The 16,616-nt window shown below is 45.1% G+C and overlaps 1 protein-coding gene across 6 annotated transcripts in view; it reads right to left on the bottom strand.

Annotated features, from left to right (window-relative positions):
* Positions 1-16,616, bottom strand: part of magi3a (membrane associated guanylate kinase, WW and PDZ domain containing 3a) — a 93,371-nt gene that overhangs the window by 31,433 nt on the left and 45,322 nt on the right. For 5 of the 6 annotated variants that reach the window (XM_069526741.1, XM_069526740.1, XM_069526742.1 and 2 more), the window contains exons 2-3: positions 4,352-4,468; positions 832-951 (exon numbers count right to left, since the gene is read on the bottom strand). In XM_069526741.1, coding sequence (XP_069382842.1) covers positions 832-951; positions 4,352-4,468 — 237 coding nt within the window. Of the gene's footprint in view, positions 1-831; positions 952-4,351; positions 4,469-4,681; positions 4,767-16,616 lie in introns of those variants that run through there. The other variant, XM_069526743.1, reaches the window with a different exon arrangement.

Below are 16,616 nucleotides of genomic sequence, written 5' to 3' on the forward strand. Positions count from 1 at the left end.
TCCTCAAAAATCTTTTGCACCACAACCATGTGTCGTTTTTTTTTAGATCCTTCATTAAACAGGCTGCCGCTCTTTTCCAGCATCCATGCATCTGTCTGCACACGCGTGTCTTAGATTTTTTATTTATCTGTGGAGACTCAGGGGATCAAAAGTCTGAGTGGTTCAAAAGTCATTAATGATTATGAATATGTGCCTCCAATACACACTGGCTTGTGTTGCATTAAGCAGCTGAGGGCACGGCAGATCCATTATTCATCCCGTCGACTCGTTCCCAGGCTCGGGGCTGGAGGGCCGGTCTCTCAGCGCTGGATGTGGGACAGAGGGCGGACGAGGGAGAACTCTCACATTTGATGCTGCACGTTAAGGACCAGGGCGAAGTTCTTTTAGGCAAAAGAATCCCCTGAGGACACATAATCTCCAGTCCTGTCACATTTACGGTGTCAGTTTGATGACACGGGCAATGCGTTGACTTCACCTGGCGACCTCTACGACACACATCTCCGAAAATAGAGAGCTAATGGCCGGGGCATCGGTCGGGGGGGGGTGTGGACTGAGATGATGTAATGTCCCCGTAACATAATATTCAGTAATTTATGTTAAATCCACGTTCTTGCTTTTCTGTTTTGGTCTTTTCAACCTTTATTTTGTCTACTTAATCTCTAATGTATTCAGAGGAAAATCAATCAATCAATTAATCAATCAATCAATTAATCAATCAATCCATTATAAATTGTGCTTATCCTTTAAACGTTGCAGGAGCCAATAGGGTGATTGATACCCACCTTCAAATAACTGGTGTGCCTTCCTTACATATAATGTATCGAGACTCACCATCGTAGGTGCCGCTCTCCAGCAGCAGTCCACTCTCCTCCAGCTCACGGAACTCCCCCACACTGATGAAATTGTAGTCCACACCAGGAACCTCCCCCTCTCTGGGCTGCCGAGTGGTACCTGCCGGTAACAACACAGTTTAAGACGGAGGGAGGGAACAACCACACAAGTGGAACGAGCCATTCAATGATGGAGGAGCTGAAAGTGACTCTGTCTCCGACACGCCCACAGGGAAGTGATTCCAGTCCAAACACAGCACACAGGGGAGAATCTGTATCTACATCATGAATAGTCAACAGAGCCGGGACCACGAAGCTGCGAATTCATTATTCAAATATAAAACAGAGGGAAAATATCGTCCGCACGGCAGAACACAGGAGAAGTGTAACTGACGACGACAATAAACAGAACTTTAATTGAACACATTTACTTTTAATTCTAAAGGCGAACAACCTTCATCCCTGAGGATGCAGTTAAAAAACTATATCAATATAAATACATAAGGAATAAATAATAAAGTGAGGAGAAGCTTTCGTGAGATGTGTTTTCGTGAGATGTGTTGAATGGACGACCTGGTGACCTTCAACACATTGATTGAATAACTGCACTATTTCTATACCTGCATCTATTCACCGTGTGATTTTATTTTCCTCACGTAGCTCACATAGTTTTGTTTCCATGGTGATATAATGCAGTTTAATTCAATGTACCTAACGGTGGCTCGCTCAACTAAAAATAATGACGACTCCAGATGTTTTCTGAATTTGTGATTCATATAATGAACTTTTGCGTCCAGAGCACCGTCACTGTTAAAGTCCCTTCTGATAACATCGCAGATTGTGAATGTCGTCTCCTTCACGCCGGCAGTTTCGGTCAAGGTCGGTCGTTCTCTACGTCTGAGAGGATCTCGAGGCGGCAGTTGTAGAATAAGCTCGAGGGTTTTAACTTTTTATTTTATCTTAAAATATTAACTTCTTCTGTTTGCCCACTTTAAAACACAGTGCTGTTCCAGAAGCAAAGAGCTGTAACGCATTTCTCCTCCCTGCCGTTAACTGCTGCAGCTGGTTTAAGAAACTGTCACGTTTTGCATTGTTGATGTTCTCGGTGAGACCTTAAAAACAGGCAGACTCTTCCAACCGTCAACTTACATGTAATCAGCTTTTACAGAACCTCAGCTGAAATGTTCTGCTCTCTGGCTGCACTGCAGGCACGGGGGAATTTAAAAGGAACCAATACCCACACCCCCTTTTTTTTTTTTTTTCATTTTCTCTCTTGTGTCAACATCCATCCTGACGTCAGCATGAGCCATCACATCTGAAACAGCTCAGGCTGCAGCAGACACCCTCTTTTGTTGTGTCACACGGATCAGAGGAGACCATGCATGGCCACAAAAGGAGGAGAGATGAGCTTGTTTTTGGAAGAAGGATTAGCTCTGTATTGTTTATTCAGCTACTTACTACTGACGGCTCTCAGACAAGTCGCATCAGTGTTCAGACCTTCACAGTTTTAATTCTCTCCACAAGTGAATGTTTATCATCTGAAATAACTCCAAGAGGCGATTTTGAAAGACAAACAGGTCATGGTTTCCGCGTTGTGAGCGTTCATACTCGGGTGTTTAGCCGAAACGCTAGTGGCCGTAGAGTTTCTGTTCTACTGTGTTGAGAGTCTTCCAGGTTCTGGTCCACTTATTTATAAATTCTCTCTGGCGTCTCTCTGTTTCCTCCAGAACAATGGAGTAAGTGTTATTATGTTGGAGTTGGAGCTGACGGATGTTGAAGAGCAATTACTTTTTCTTAAAGAACTGCAACGAAGAAAAGAAAGACGTTGGAGGAGGAGGTCTGTGCAGAGGAGGAGATTATGGAAATACTGTCGACGGGTAGTTACATTTTTGGGGAGGTGCTAGAGGCATTTTTTAACAATTTAATTTTAGTGCTTATGATTGCAGTTTTTGTACATTTCCACAATTATCTTCTTTTTCATTTATCTTGTAATGAGTCTCGTGGAGCTGATTGCGATGACGGATATTAATGCCCAGGGAAGGAGAGAGGCATTCTGGGTTGGGTGGGGTTGGGACGTGGCCAAGCTTCGAAGATTTTGCGGTGCCCTGGACCCCTGGTGTCATTTTTTGGCGGAGACGAGAGTTACGCTTAATGAAGCCAAGACGGAAGTCGTGCTTCTCTCGCTATGAGATGCGACTCGGGGCGCTGTAATGAGCGGCGGGCAGTAGCGGCCATATAGGCTCCTCGCAGGGTCACTGTGGCTCAGCCGGCTGTGATAAGCCGCTGGCACGCTGGAGTGGACAGTAGACATATGCTGAGCTGCTGAAGCCCGACGTGGGATGTGCACGGAGCAAGTTTTTAAATCTTGCATGGTAGCTTCCTGGAATGGATTTATATGTTAATTAAATAGACCATAACATGTACTGAGCAACAGTGACAGAGTGACACACGGATATGTGATGCACCAACATTAAAACTTTTATTTTACAGAATAAACAGGCGAAATTATGTTTCTAATTTAATATTACTATATATTTGGTTGCATTTCTGTTTTTGTAGTTCTTTTTCTTATTCTAAATAATGATGTGTGTTATAAGCATTTCATTAAAATGACTGACCCGCAATGTAAAATGTAAAGAGCTTTTCAAATGCAGCGTGAGAGTTACACAGACAATAAACGATGTCTGGAGTGAAGGTACAAAAAAAAAAAAAAAAAAAGTTCCTCGGCTCAGCGGTGCAGCCGAGAGAATTGCAGCTGCTCTTTCAGTTCCGCCTGTTGGCCTTGGTGTCTGTTCTAAAATCAGTCGAGTATAAAAACAAAATTGTTCAGTCCTGGTTATTTATTCTTCTGCTTTAAAAGAAACAGTGCAGGAGGCTCATAAAGAGGGAAACACAGAAAGTGGAACGAGAATGAAAAGATTTACCATCACTCTGTCACTCCTATTATATACATATAGTATAATGTATATTAAATATATACATATAGTATAATGCATATTAAATATATACATATAGTATAATGCATATTAAATATATACATATAGTATAATGTATATAACTGGATTACCATGTTCTGACTATTATCAGAAACTGAAGATTAAATGTCCCTTTTTATATTTTTAGTCTAAGTTAAATAAAAACTGAGAAGCTGTAATTCCACTTGATTTCAGCTTCTACAAGCCTTGTAGTCTTAAAGCATATTTTACTCACGTCAGATAAAGTCCGCTTTCCATATCAAAGTCTTCTCAGGTTTTTCCTGCGACATTAAAACTAAGGCTGCTTTTTCTAATTATGCTGAGATTATGAAGTGAGGAGCAAAGTTTCGCAGCCTACATGAATCAGACATTCGTATTATCTGGTGAACAGAGGAGCAGAGAAGGGAATTGAATGGAAAATAAGTTAAAAGGGAAGAAAAAAGACGAGTAAAATGTAGGACGGTGCAAGTTGGAGGTGAGGCTCCGGGGGTCAGAGGACAGCGAGCAGAGCCCAGGCAGAGAGAGGAGGCTGTGGAGGCTACTCACAGGGGATGGTGCGCAGGTACAGGTTGTCCCTGATCACCTGCTGGAGCTTGTGGTCCAGGGAGCCCTTCTGAAACTGCAGGCTGAGGTAGTGACGCAAATCAGTATTCAACACTTTACCTGGAAGAGAGAAAAGAGAAATCTGGGTCAGTGCGACAGTTTAATCTCGTAGATGGAAATCTTCATGGTGCTCGTTTGCAAAACACCCGCTGATTATTTCATTCTGAGACAATTGGAAAGATTTAAAATTCACAAAAGCCTTCGCCACACTTATCCGACCAACAACACATGATACAAGCCCCAAATTTAAAAGCTCCTTATCTGGAGACTCACGACTTCTGAGAGAGCTTGGTCGCAAAGATCAAGTATTGAAGATGGTGAAACATTACAGTTTCAGAAAGCTGCAACCGGCATCAACAACAGCCCGTTCCAAACAGGAAGGTTTACAACAAGCACTGCACTAATACGTTAAAAGAGGAACACAAAACTTATAGGGAGTGTTGCTTCTCGAGCAGAACAGCAGCACAAGCAAAGTCTGAGGAAGTGCAGGGGCTGCAGAGTCGCCTCAAAGCGGAGGGGAAATTTACCATTCTCCTTGGAGCGACAGAATATTTCAGAAAGAGGAAGGAGAGAGATAAAGAGAGAAGGAAGGAACAGAGAGAATTCCCTGGTGTTTGGACTCTTCCTCTGCGAAGACTCCAACTGTGAGTGGAGAGGGAGCCCCGCTCTTTGGATGAGATTTGGATATGATGTCAGTTACACCGTGGGCATCAAGAGCCAGAGCTCTTTTTCTCGGAGCTGCAGTCGGCATGAAAACAAGCCAGTTATCAGAGCTGCTACAACAACACAACAACACGCCTCATCGAAAGCCAGTCATGCGTTCTTTCATGCCAATAATGTAGTCAGTGTGCAGAGACTCTGACGCAAGTGTTACGATCCCCTAGATCGTCTCCAGATCAAGAAATGTTGACAAATCCAAAATTACAGCAGAAGCCAAGCTGTGAGTGACGTCAAACCCTTTTCTCTGGTGTGCTACAGGATTCTGTTTGTGTGTGTCAAAGTTCTGCACGGTTAAAAAGCTCCATTCTCCCAGCAGCTTGTCCAAGGAGGACATTTTTTGGAATCCAGACCGGAGGAACCAGGGATCAAACTACGGACCCGTCCATCCAAATAAATATTCCCACGGTGAAAGTGATGAAAGTTTTAAGGAGCCGAGCACCCACACTCAACAAGACGATGCTCATTTCCAGTAGGAAGTGCCGAGGGATGGACTCGGCTGCCGGGGAATGAAAAGCCATTGCCTACCTAATTCAAAAATATTGTAAATTAAATGACGTTCTCTCATTCGGCCCCTGAGGGAATTCGTCTACTACCGCTGGGATCACGATGGCTGGTTAAGGAGGTTGATTCCCCCCCCTCCTCCTCCCGTTAACATCTGCCAAAGGAGCTGTTGAAAATGTTTTGTCATTAAAGGCGCTTGGAGTTTCTTGCTTACTGAGTGTTTTATCGTTATTGAGTACTTTCAGATTTTGCTCTTCAGGCACACACACACACACACACTAGTAATTGAAGTGATTTTGGAATTTCAAGCTTCCCCCCCCCCACTCTTCATGCAGCCGGCTGCTTTGCTCAAGCTGAAACAGACCAGTGACTGCAGCATGGGAAGAGGTACAAGCGAGGGCCCGGCCAAGAGAAGCACGTCTCTTCATTATGTAACTTTTTTTTTTTTTTTTACTGGAACGATGAATGTGAGGAATTTATGTCAAAGGAAACAAAAGCCGGTTCTGGCTACGGATCGGAACTTGAAAAGCCACAAGCCTGCGGTCCTCGTTCCCAGAAGCTATGAGACACGGAAAAAACACACAAACACACACACACACAAGCAATTTACTGTACATCCCATTCTCTCCAACCATGTCCGGACGCCTCGATTTAAAGGCAACAGAAACATCACCTTACATGCCAAGTTTATTTTGTTTTAATCAACATGTTTTTTTCAATCTGGATACATTAAATGATCTTCATCGAGAAAAACCCTGATGATTGCAGAGACTCCCGGGGTCTGAGTTCAAATAAGTTTCCCAGATTTTGTAGAATTGGTCTGTTTTCATATTCACGTAAGTTATGGCACCAAGTCCAGAAGCACTCTCCGTCAGCCCCTTAACAGTCGTCTCCTTTTCATTCATGCGTTGCAGTAAAATGTTCTTCCTTGCGGTATAACCTCCTATTGCTCTCTGATGTTACCACATCTACTTGGGAGGCCCAGAATGAGGGACACTGGGTCCATCTCCAAACAATAAATTTAACTCTGGAGGCAGAACTCTCTCACTACATGGGTCACGTAACGTTAGCCTACAGTCAAACTCAAGTCGACAGAGGCCAAAAGCTTTCACGCCGGATTCCGACACCGGGATTTTTAAAGAACTAAGCATCGGTTGAGGCACCGGAACCATTTCTCAGAGCGTTGATTTACTGCCCTGAAAGATCGTCTGGTTTCAACGACAGACAATGAGGGGAAATAATCGTTATACAGGTTGCAGGGAAAAGGACACTCCACTGGGTCAACAAAATATTTCTCTCTCTCTGTCATACACACACTCACACACACTCACACACACACAAACACATGCAAATCACCTCCCCTGCCCAAAGCAAACTCCCACTCAAGTGCTTCCAACAGGGTCGTCTTTGTGGCCCGGCTGTCAGGTTGTGTTAGCGTGCTGCATCATATCTCCAGAGACGGAGAGAAAAGAGAGAACGAGAGGGAGCAGCGACTCTCGGCTTCCCACTAGGTTACAAGGCGGCGCATCAATGGCCTGCCAGGCTGGTATAGTACGAGGCATGCAGGGGCACAATGGAAGCCTTTGTGCCTTGTCATCTAACTATTAGACACTCTCTCACACAAGGGGGGAGGAAAAAGAGGGGGAGGGCCTCCGCTCGGGGATGGAGAATCATTAAAAACAGAGGGAGCGAGCGAGGGAAAAGTGGAGAAAGGGGTGGGGGGGTGTAATGATGATGCATGGGAACACACGTGGAAACTCACTCCACCTCTCTCCTCCTGGCCTTTCATCATCATTCTATTGCTCCATCTCTGACTGCGCCTCTGACTGTTTGCTTCTGCGGAGGGGCACTCGCACCTATGTTTGACATCGCCGCCTGAATAGCTGTCTGCCTCCCCCCCCCCCTCTTGTTCTTTCCTCCACCGCTATCCACTTAACCCTCTGTTTACTCCCGCCAGCCTCTGTTTTTCCCACCAGCCTCTGCTTTCAAGTGATGTGTGCAGCTCCTCGTCGCCGACTCCGCTGCAGCCCCTCGTCTTCTGCTTCTTAGATCAGTGAGGATAAAGGCAAATAAAAACCAAACCCTCGCTCTGGTGCCGTCTAAAGCTGCTTTTAGTGTTCAGCGTCTACACATACAGAGGAGGAGAGGCCTTACTTTGCTCAATAATGAAAGACCTGCTGAATAAACATGCAGTACGGATGTTCTAACACAACCAGAACTTTATTTCTATCACACACATGCACACAAATGAAAACAGAGCACATGCTGCTGCCCGTCATCTCTCCGCCGTTCCCAGGATACTTCTGCGATGGGAAACTGCTTCTCTCAGCTCACTTCACCATCTGTTACTTTCAGTTGCTCATGTGAAAAACTACTGAGGTGCTTTGCAAAAACTATTTCATTGAGAAACAACGTGTTTATCAGACAAAAGAGCAGATTAAGACCTTCAGTCCTAATAAAACAGGTTTATTAGCACAGAGCAGCATTTTCTCTGCTGACAAACACTGTGGGGTTGTAGAGCGCACATCTCCAACAAGGCCCAATAGTCCCCTTAAAGTCAATGGAGCCACATAACATTCACCAACACACATAAATATCTGTTCCCTAAATATGCCTGGTTGTTTTTTTTCACAAAGACCCATGAACAGTTCCCTCGGAAATGTCTCATCTCACAATATTAAAGAAAGTAAAAAAAGTTATTCGTCTGAACCACATCCTTAAAATCAAACAGATCAATAAACCAACAGACAGGAGGCAACAACCTTGATGCTTTGAGCTCAATGCTAACCAGTTACAATAATAGATCCTCATCGGTAACAATGCTAACACGCTTAAGGGGGGTATAATTTATCTTGTTAGCATGCTAACATTTGATGATTTGCACACAGAGTCACACAGACAAATGAGAAACTCGAGGTTGAACGGAAACTCACGGAAACTCTTCAGCCAATAGGCTTCATCCTCTGGGGAGTATAAATATTTCATGTATGTTTAATAGCAGTCCAATCCAGAAGCAGACCAACAATACCAGCCATAAAAACATGTCCCTGTGCTCCAACGTCCTGAAATATCTGCCGATGGATAATGCACCAACTTTTTGGCGAATAAGCTTGCACACTCTAAACTGAAAACTCAGGTGAAACCATCAATCTCAGTGCCTCACAAATTGGGCACAAGAACCCTCTGCAGAAAGCAAAAAGACCTGTCCTTCCCCGAATCCCTGCAGCTCAGCTCATTTCTTGGCACAGCAGCATGTCCTCACTTCACCACGGCCAAAACAATGGCAGCACAGGTATTTACCGCGGCAGACAGTAAACAGGCAGTTAAATAACAACAGGCTTTCAAAGGTACCCTGCTTTTCTCTATACGTGAGTGGAAGCAATGCAGAGGTGTTCCCAGCAGGGGTGTCAGTTGGCGTCTAACGAGGAAATTCTCTCCCAAAACAGCGAGAAAGCCTCCGACATCTGCTGATTACCACCTCGTTAGACTCATTTGACAACTTGGGTCAACATAATGTAGTGCCTCCTTCTGTGTGACAGGTAGACAGAGGGGACGGTTTATTGGCATCACAGGGACACTCTGTAAATGGTGGAGACAAATAAGCTCAACAATTCTGTCATGACTTGCTCCAGAGGATCAACAGTCCCGGCGGCAGTGGTCTCGTCCCACAAACCCTTGCTGGTGTTCCCCCGAAAGTGACGGTGGTCCGAAGCGGCCTGCTGCAACGTTCCCCTTAAACACGTGTCCTTTGAAACGGGAAAGGCGCAGAGTGTTTTCCTATCTAAGACAAGCTCTGTTGCCATTAGGACCACTGTTAAAGCTGAGGGCCGTAATTGGCCGGAAAAAAGGAGTCTGAGTGAAGTCAATTAGTGGCGGCAGAGCCACAGAGATTAATTGAGGATGGAGGTGAGCTGTAGGATGAAAAATGTAACATGAAGGAAATCAATGTGCCCGATCACTCTTCAGGTTAGATGCATCCCTCTTGAAATCCAATTAGTGAGACCGTATGTCAATATAAGGTCAGTCCGCACAGGCTGGGTGCTTTGGCAATAAAGTAGCTAATGACCAGGCTGAACACCTCCTCATACAATAAACTCCCTTTTCCAACTGTATCCTTGATATTTAAATCCCAGAAAACTCTTTCTCTACAGCAATTTTTACATAAGCCACGAGGATCAGATTCCTATATGATATAACAAAGCAAGGAATGACCTTCTAGAGGAGAAGTGACGCTTAATGTTTCTATTTTGAGCCACAAGAACAGTGGCCTTATCCCCGCACCCCTGGCAGAACAGCACCATCAACTCTTTTAACGGACAATTGAGAGGAATGGTCTTGCCACGCTTTGTGTGCAGGCTTAATGTTGCGAGTTCATCGTGATAATCATCAGCGCATTTTGCAATAGACGCAGATGGTGTCACACTGCACTCAGCATTCAGAGATATATATTCTTGGCTGCGGATGATTTGCCTGCTCTTGTTGGCCGACTGCACTAAATATCCATTAGTTACATGTTTGAGATGAATCTGGCTCGGTGCATTCTTGGCTTATTTAAACAGCGCTCACCTATCCTGTTGATACATGGAAGTATGTGTGTATACAAGTAACCAGCCAACGTGTGGGTGTGTATAATAAATTATTACCAACAGAGGGGAGATCACATTCATTCAAGGTACCAGGTTCTCCCCAGGCACTGTTAATATCAAGTATCTAGCATTTTTCTTCCTTGTTAAAATTCTCTAATAATCAGAAAACATCACTTTCCTCGGCCTCAGCTGTTCTATTAAATCGTGGAATATATGTTCCTTTCCACACGCATCGACCACTCAAAGCGCTTTACAGTACAGAACATTCACCCATTCACACACACGTATATTCAGCTCTTTCTACTCATGTCAGCACAGCTGTCAGGGGCTATTTGGTCATTTTGCCCATTGAATCCTTCACACGGTAAGTGCCTGGGATCGAACCACCGACCCTCTGGTTAGTGGGCAATTCTGACCTCCTGAGCCACAGCTGCCAAGCTCACCTGGTCTGTTAGGGCGAGCTCCAGACTAAACGCATCATGGAAATGTGGGCCGGTGCAGAAGGTTACTGATGAACTGTTTCAGGAGCTTCAGTGTATTCTGTCGGAGAGAGGAGCTCACTTCACTACACACTTTGGGCTTTTTAGCTATAAATACTATAAAAAACTAGAGGACACTGAAAAAAACATGACATGTCTACTTTAATAATAAAATAAAGCTTGGGTTGGGCCTCCTTTGTTCGCTCTGTCCCGGTTGGATTCTGAACTGTGGCTGCAGACATCCTGAGTGTGTGGAGCCTTCTCCTCTCTCCTGTCTGCATCCTGTGATGTGGAGCAGACTGACAGATCATGACGTTAACCTCTCCTTTGCCCAGTGTCCGTGTCCAACTGCTTCCCCGAGCTCTGCTATCTTCCCTGCAGTCTGCTGAGTCCAGTGTCGCTCAGTGGACGCTCCATCCACTGCTGTAGTTTGCGGCCAAAAGCAGAAAACTCTCTGATTTTGGTTATCTTTGGTAAAATGTGTCCCTCGTCCAGTGAAATATCTATAGATTGGCATTTCGTGCAGACAATCGTATTCCCGGAAGATGTGACCTAATAGTGTCTTTCTAAATTGGTGTCTTCTACTTTTATGGATCCTCTTTTTCATCCTGAGATGTTTGTAATCTCAGTTATTTTCCATTTTGCGCATCAGAAACGTCATCAACTCGTCCACTCCAGAGTTTCTGGCTCTGAAGGTTTGTCCAGAGCAACTGACTCGGAGCTTGCAGCTTTATTCTCTTCATTCATTCATCAACAACATCTTTAGTACAGTAAAGCAGAGCATGCACTTATCCCACAGAGCACAAGTTTGCCGTTCAGACTGTAATGAAACACGTCATCGCAACAAGACAGACTTTAAAAAGCCTCTGTTGTCTGCTGGTGCTGAGGGAAGTGCTTGAACATGCACTTCCAGTATAAAGAGGAGGTAGCCGGCAAAGCAGAGCGAGAAAGAGAGAAAACATGAGAGGGAGGATGAAAAGAGCGATATTTTTAACAAGGTATCTTTAGGCTTGTTCACCTGTCTTTTTTTTTCTAAGCTACCAGTTTCTCTTCATCTCTCGGCACCAATATCCCAGCAGCTCTGAAAATGCAGAGCCTTAAGCCTCCAACAGCGAGGTGAGCACGCTTCTGAAGCACACAGCTGAGATGAGATGATTGGATAAAAAATGCGAGCATAATGCAGCAGAGTTGAGGGTGGAAGGAGTCTTGGCTACGTGTGTGTGTGCACTTCAGCCTCCGAGACGATTTCCTCCTTTTTTCCCCACAGTTCATCTGGCTGATCTTCGTGTTGATGACGTCTGGATGGAAATGCAGAGAAGCAGGAGGAAGACGGAGCTCCCTTCTGCATCATCAAAACCCCGCTGTTGTTTGCCACTGCTGTAGTCTGAGACCTCTGACTGTCTCTCACACATGGACAAACATATATAACGCAGCACGTGAGCATGTGCTCTCACACACAGAACGGATTCCACAGAGACTGAACGGGGGAGGGATCAAATCTTTTTCACCTCATCTCCATAATGGAGAGGGATCTTTACCTCCTGTCATATGGAGGTGGAGAACAAACGGAGAGGGAGAGGAACCACAAACCTGAAAGACACGACGTCTTTAAATACACGATTATCCACAGATATAAGGTGGAAAATAAGAAAAGAAAAAGGACGAGGCCCAGTTTTTCATTAAGTTGGTAGAGGACCCCCTCCCCACCAACTATGCCACAGTTTGATTTCTCACTAACAGTAAACTCCAGAGCAGCAGCAGCAGCTTCTGCAGCCCCGTGGATTACAGCTCTGCAGAGCAAGTAAAGTAATGCACCCTTAGCCTCAATAACTTTGCCTGTCACTGACTATATGTCGCCCGATGCATCACAGAGAACCCCAGGGGACACCAAAGTCTCTCTAACCTTTTTTTGCCTCCCTATCTCTCTCAAACACGAACACACAAACTGCTCAGCACAAAAAAAGGAAGAATGCATTAAATTCTGAAAACACCAAGAGAGACTCACGTGGGACAGAGAGCGTGTGACGCACTTGCTCTCGACACGAGAAGTCAGCAGTGATGTTTTCGGCAACATCTGCTAATAATATATAAAACCGAGCAGAAGGCATTGTATTTGAAATCGCAGCCCGGAGGAGCTGCAGTCGCTGATTTGATGTGTGCATCTCTTGTTGCTGGGCCGACCCAGATGCTGCCTCCATCCTTGACTCACACACTTCTTCAAATAGCCCCCCCCCCCCCCCGCTGACATGGGCACACACCAGCACTGTATCTGCATACATTAGTGTTAAAACAGTTAGTTCAATTATTGATTAGGTGATTAATTATTGCAGCCATTGACTAGTGAAAACACCAGCTTCTAGTGGTCAGCGTTCTTTTATAAAACACAGACTTGCTTATGTTTCTATTCCGACTGAGGTTTTTTGAGTGACTCAGCAAATGTGTGGCTTCACGGGCTCTTGAGATGATTTTTGGCATCTTTAATCGATTCATAATTATTCACTCTCGAATCCAGATGGTCTCAGCTAAAACATTTTTTGGTAGTTACACATTTGTTTTCCTTTTAGTTAGCACACAGCCGCTGGAAAATACTACACCCAAATGAAACCGTATATAGATCCAGATTTTAATTTGGATCCCCTGAATACCATCTATGATCACATCCATTCTAGTGCTTTTGCTCATATCACACAATCATTCTCAGGTGAAAATTGTTGATGTTCAAATTCTCATTTTCTATAACCTTCCAGAGAGAAATCAATCTGCTGGAGAAGATTGTGTAATCCGAGGAAAAGGCTACAGGAGCGCTAATGACTTGACCTTGAGAACGAGATCATTGCATAAACTGCTGTTTCCAAAGTAAAGAATCTGCTTTCTTTAACCCAACATGAATGAGAAGTCCTTGAGGTGATGAAAATCTTCAACTGCTTGACAACGTGAGCAAACAACTAAGAGTTTCATCAAGAAAATAATAAACTCAATATACTTAAACTACTATAACCTCCACAGGTATTCAACACTTCATCACCGAAAACACATCCCCACAGATGTCGCTCTTCTTCCTTTTCAACGTGTGCCGTCACCACTGGGTGCAGCAATAAAATTACAATTCCAGGGCGATGGAAAAGGTGTATCCGCTATTTTTCACACACATGGTGAAAACCTGATTCCTATCGTCCATCTCCAGGAGGTCAGGCAGGGATGGTGTGCACCAAAAGAAGCCACTATCACACGATTACATCCATCCATCATGCAGTGGAGCTCCTGGCTGCCGAACAAGATGCTTCGCTATCACAGAGATGAGTCAGCGAGCTGGACCTCAGACTTCTCAGCCTTATGCCCACATCACATCCCTCTTACTGATGTCGGGTGTGTGTTAGACTCTATACTATGATAATCCCTGTTCACTCCAACACCCTGTAAAACGCATATCAAGTGACCGATCACGTTCACCGGGCAATGCATGTTTGGTTGTTAGTTGCAAGTGAAATAGGCTAAAAATGAGAAGCTCGTCTCCTAAAGAGTTGTATCGTTGTAAAATACACAACAGCTGTTAGCAAAGACAACAGGGTGAGCAATGCTTGTAATTGATTATCCATGTTGTGCTCTACACTGGTTGTTTTCTTCTGGAAGGGGATCGGTTATTATGAGCCTGACGAATCAGCGAAGACCCAAGAAGCGAGCGGTTAGGTGTCTACATCGCATTTTCCAAACATTTATCTTTATGCCCTGGAGTTTTAAAACTAAAATGAAGCCAGTAGCAAACAAAAACATAGTGGCTGTAACGTCGTGGTCGCAGAAGGATAGGTACCGTATATTACTCGGTGGCTCGGTGAGGCCTACAGACATTGTTTGGCCACTGGATACTGACATTTAGTCCATGATTTATCTCCAAGTCTTTGAAGGCACACACAAGGCGCTGCTCAATAAGCTGGGCAGATGCCCAGGGACGAGAGGGCAGCAACATCAGTCACTCGCCGCAGATGAAAAGGCTTTAGCAGCCAGACGCCAAGGAGCAGATATGAAGAGAATCCGAGGGAAAACCTCCCTGCAACTGCTGAACGCCGAATGAATATTTACTTCAAGCTGTTTCCGAAGCTCTCTCCCTCTCTGATGACTGGAAATTTGTATTCTTTCAGTTGCACACAGCAGACGTTAGTTACGTTTAATAAATAATTCTTCCACATGACCGATGGACTGATGGATGGGGGCAGGGGGAGGGAGGGGAAGGGGGGGTGGGGGGGGTGGGGGGGGGGGGATGAACTGGAGCGAATTAAAATGAACATCTGTGAGCTCGTTGCTGTTGTGAGACGGACAGAATGAGGTTTGACTGAGTGAGCCAACACACACATACAGGCGCTGCAGCGTGTGTAGCCGGAGTGCATCTGCGTATATACGTGTTCAAGTGTCAGACGGAGGTAACACGGCGATGCACGAGTGAAACTCTGCACATTTGTATTCAAACCACCTCCTATATGGTGCAGTGATCCGGAAAGAAAGAAAAGTGCACAAAGCAAAATGTCATGATGATTCCAGCAAAGGCACGAACCACGTCTTACTCTTATTAGCATCTTGAAAAAATTAGGAGAATGAGCCGTGCAGTAACGACACCCAGCACAAGGAGATGAGTCATGGTGTTGCGTTGCTCTGGGACTGATCCCGTCAGAACTGATTTAATAGAGGCGAGGCTTCTCCCTGTTGATCCGTAGGTCTTTGTTATTAGTATGATGTCAGAGAGATAGCTCGCTGCAGCTTTCCATCGTGGGGGGGGGGGGATTTTGTTCGAGTGATTCGTTCCATGTGTGTCGATTCCAGCTGACTCACTGAGACTTGCTCTCATTTAAACTGGCATTCAGTCACACACACACAAACAAACAATAGGATCCGTCACACCCCCCCCCCACACTGAGAGGTTACCCTTAAAAAGCTGGGTGGTTTCAATCATGAGAAAAGAATGGGGCTCAGGGGTGAGTCACATCTGCGAGTGAGTCTATTTCAGTTCACCGGCATCGACCCCAAAAATACCCAGACGCCACCTCTACAGACTAATGATGTGGCACCTCCATGTTAGTGCGGAGACATATTGAGATGTCCGTAATTGCTTGAGGACACGATCGGCCCTGACTCCTGGCTCGCTCCCACTGACACACTCGATGATAATTGTTTGGGTTATTCTGCCACAGATGCTTTTCTGACACACCGGAGATGTAGCGTAGTGCAGGGAAACCAGATCAGTCGAGTGCAAACCTCTGCCTCGGCCCGACGGTGCCCTTGAATTCGATCAAACATAGATATCAGTCCGTTGACTGGTTTTCCATCGAGATCGATAACTTGTTGAAAAATGCCCTGTCGCGCAAAATCTCCCGGATCCGCCCCCCTGATCTGGATCTGCACCAAAACTTAAAGGGTTCTTCCCATTTTTCCACGCCCCCTTCCACAGTTTGCCGTCTCTTGACGCGGAGAAGTGTCTTCCTGCTCTGCAACGACACGACTCTGCTCTCATGTGTGTAAATGCTATACAAAATAAGGGGAACGGAGCGGAGTGGCGGCAGAGAGAGACGGACACACAGACGAAATCTGAGTTTAAAAAAGGAATCGTTTGGGGCAGAAATCATAGCTCGATGACGTACTGCAGCAGAACTTCAGGGATTCACAGCGTGTGTTTTCACATCTTTACTTCTGTGTCTAATGGCAAACATGGATTGAGGGAAACTTCGCTTTTCATATGAGGGTGTAAAATTCACATTGGCACCAGACCCGGGGGCTTCAGTTGCTTAACAGTTACAGTTACCAAACCTTCCAGGCACGTTGGCCGGTTGTTATAAATGAGAATGGGCACGAGAGTACTTGAAACATTTGTTTCATCTAAATCCCGTCTACGGCTGCTTTGGATTTTAAAGTAGATACTTCACGGAAATCCTTTGT

Source organism: Paralichthys olivaceus, chromosome 6 (assembly GCF_024713975.1).
Source record: "Paralichthys olivaceus isolate ysfri-2021 chromosome 6, ASM2471397v2, whole genome shotgun sequence".
Taxonomy (NCBI): domain Eukaryota; kingdom Metazoa; phylum Chordata; class Actinopteri; order Pleuronectiformes; family Paralichthyidae; genus Paralichthys; species Paralichthys olivaceus.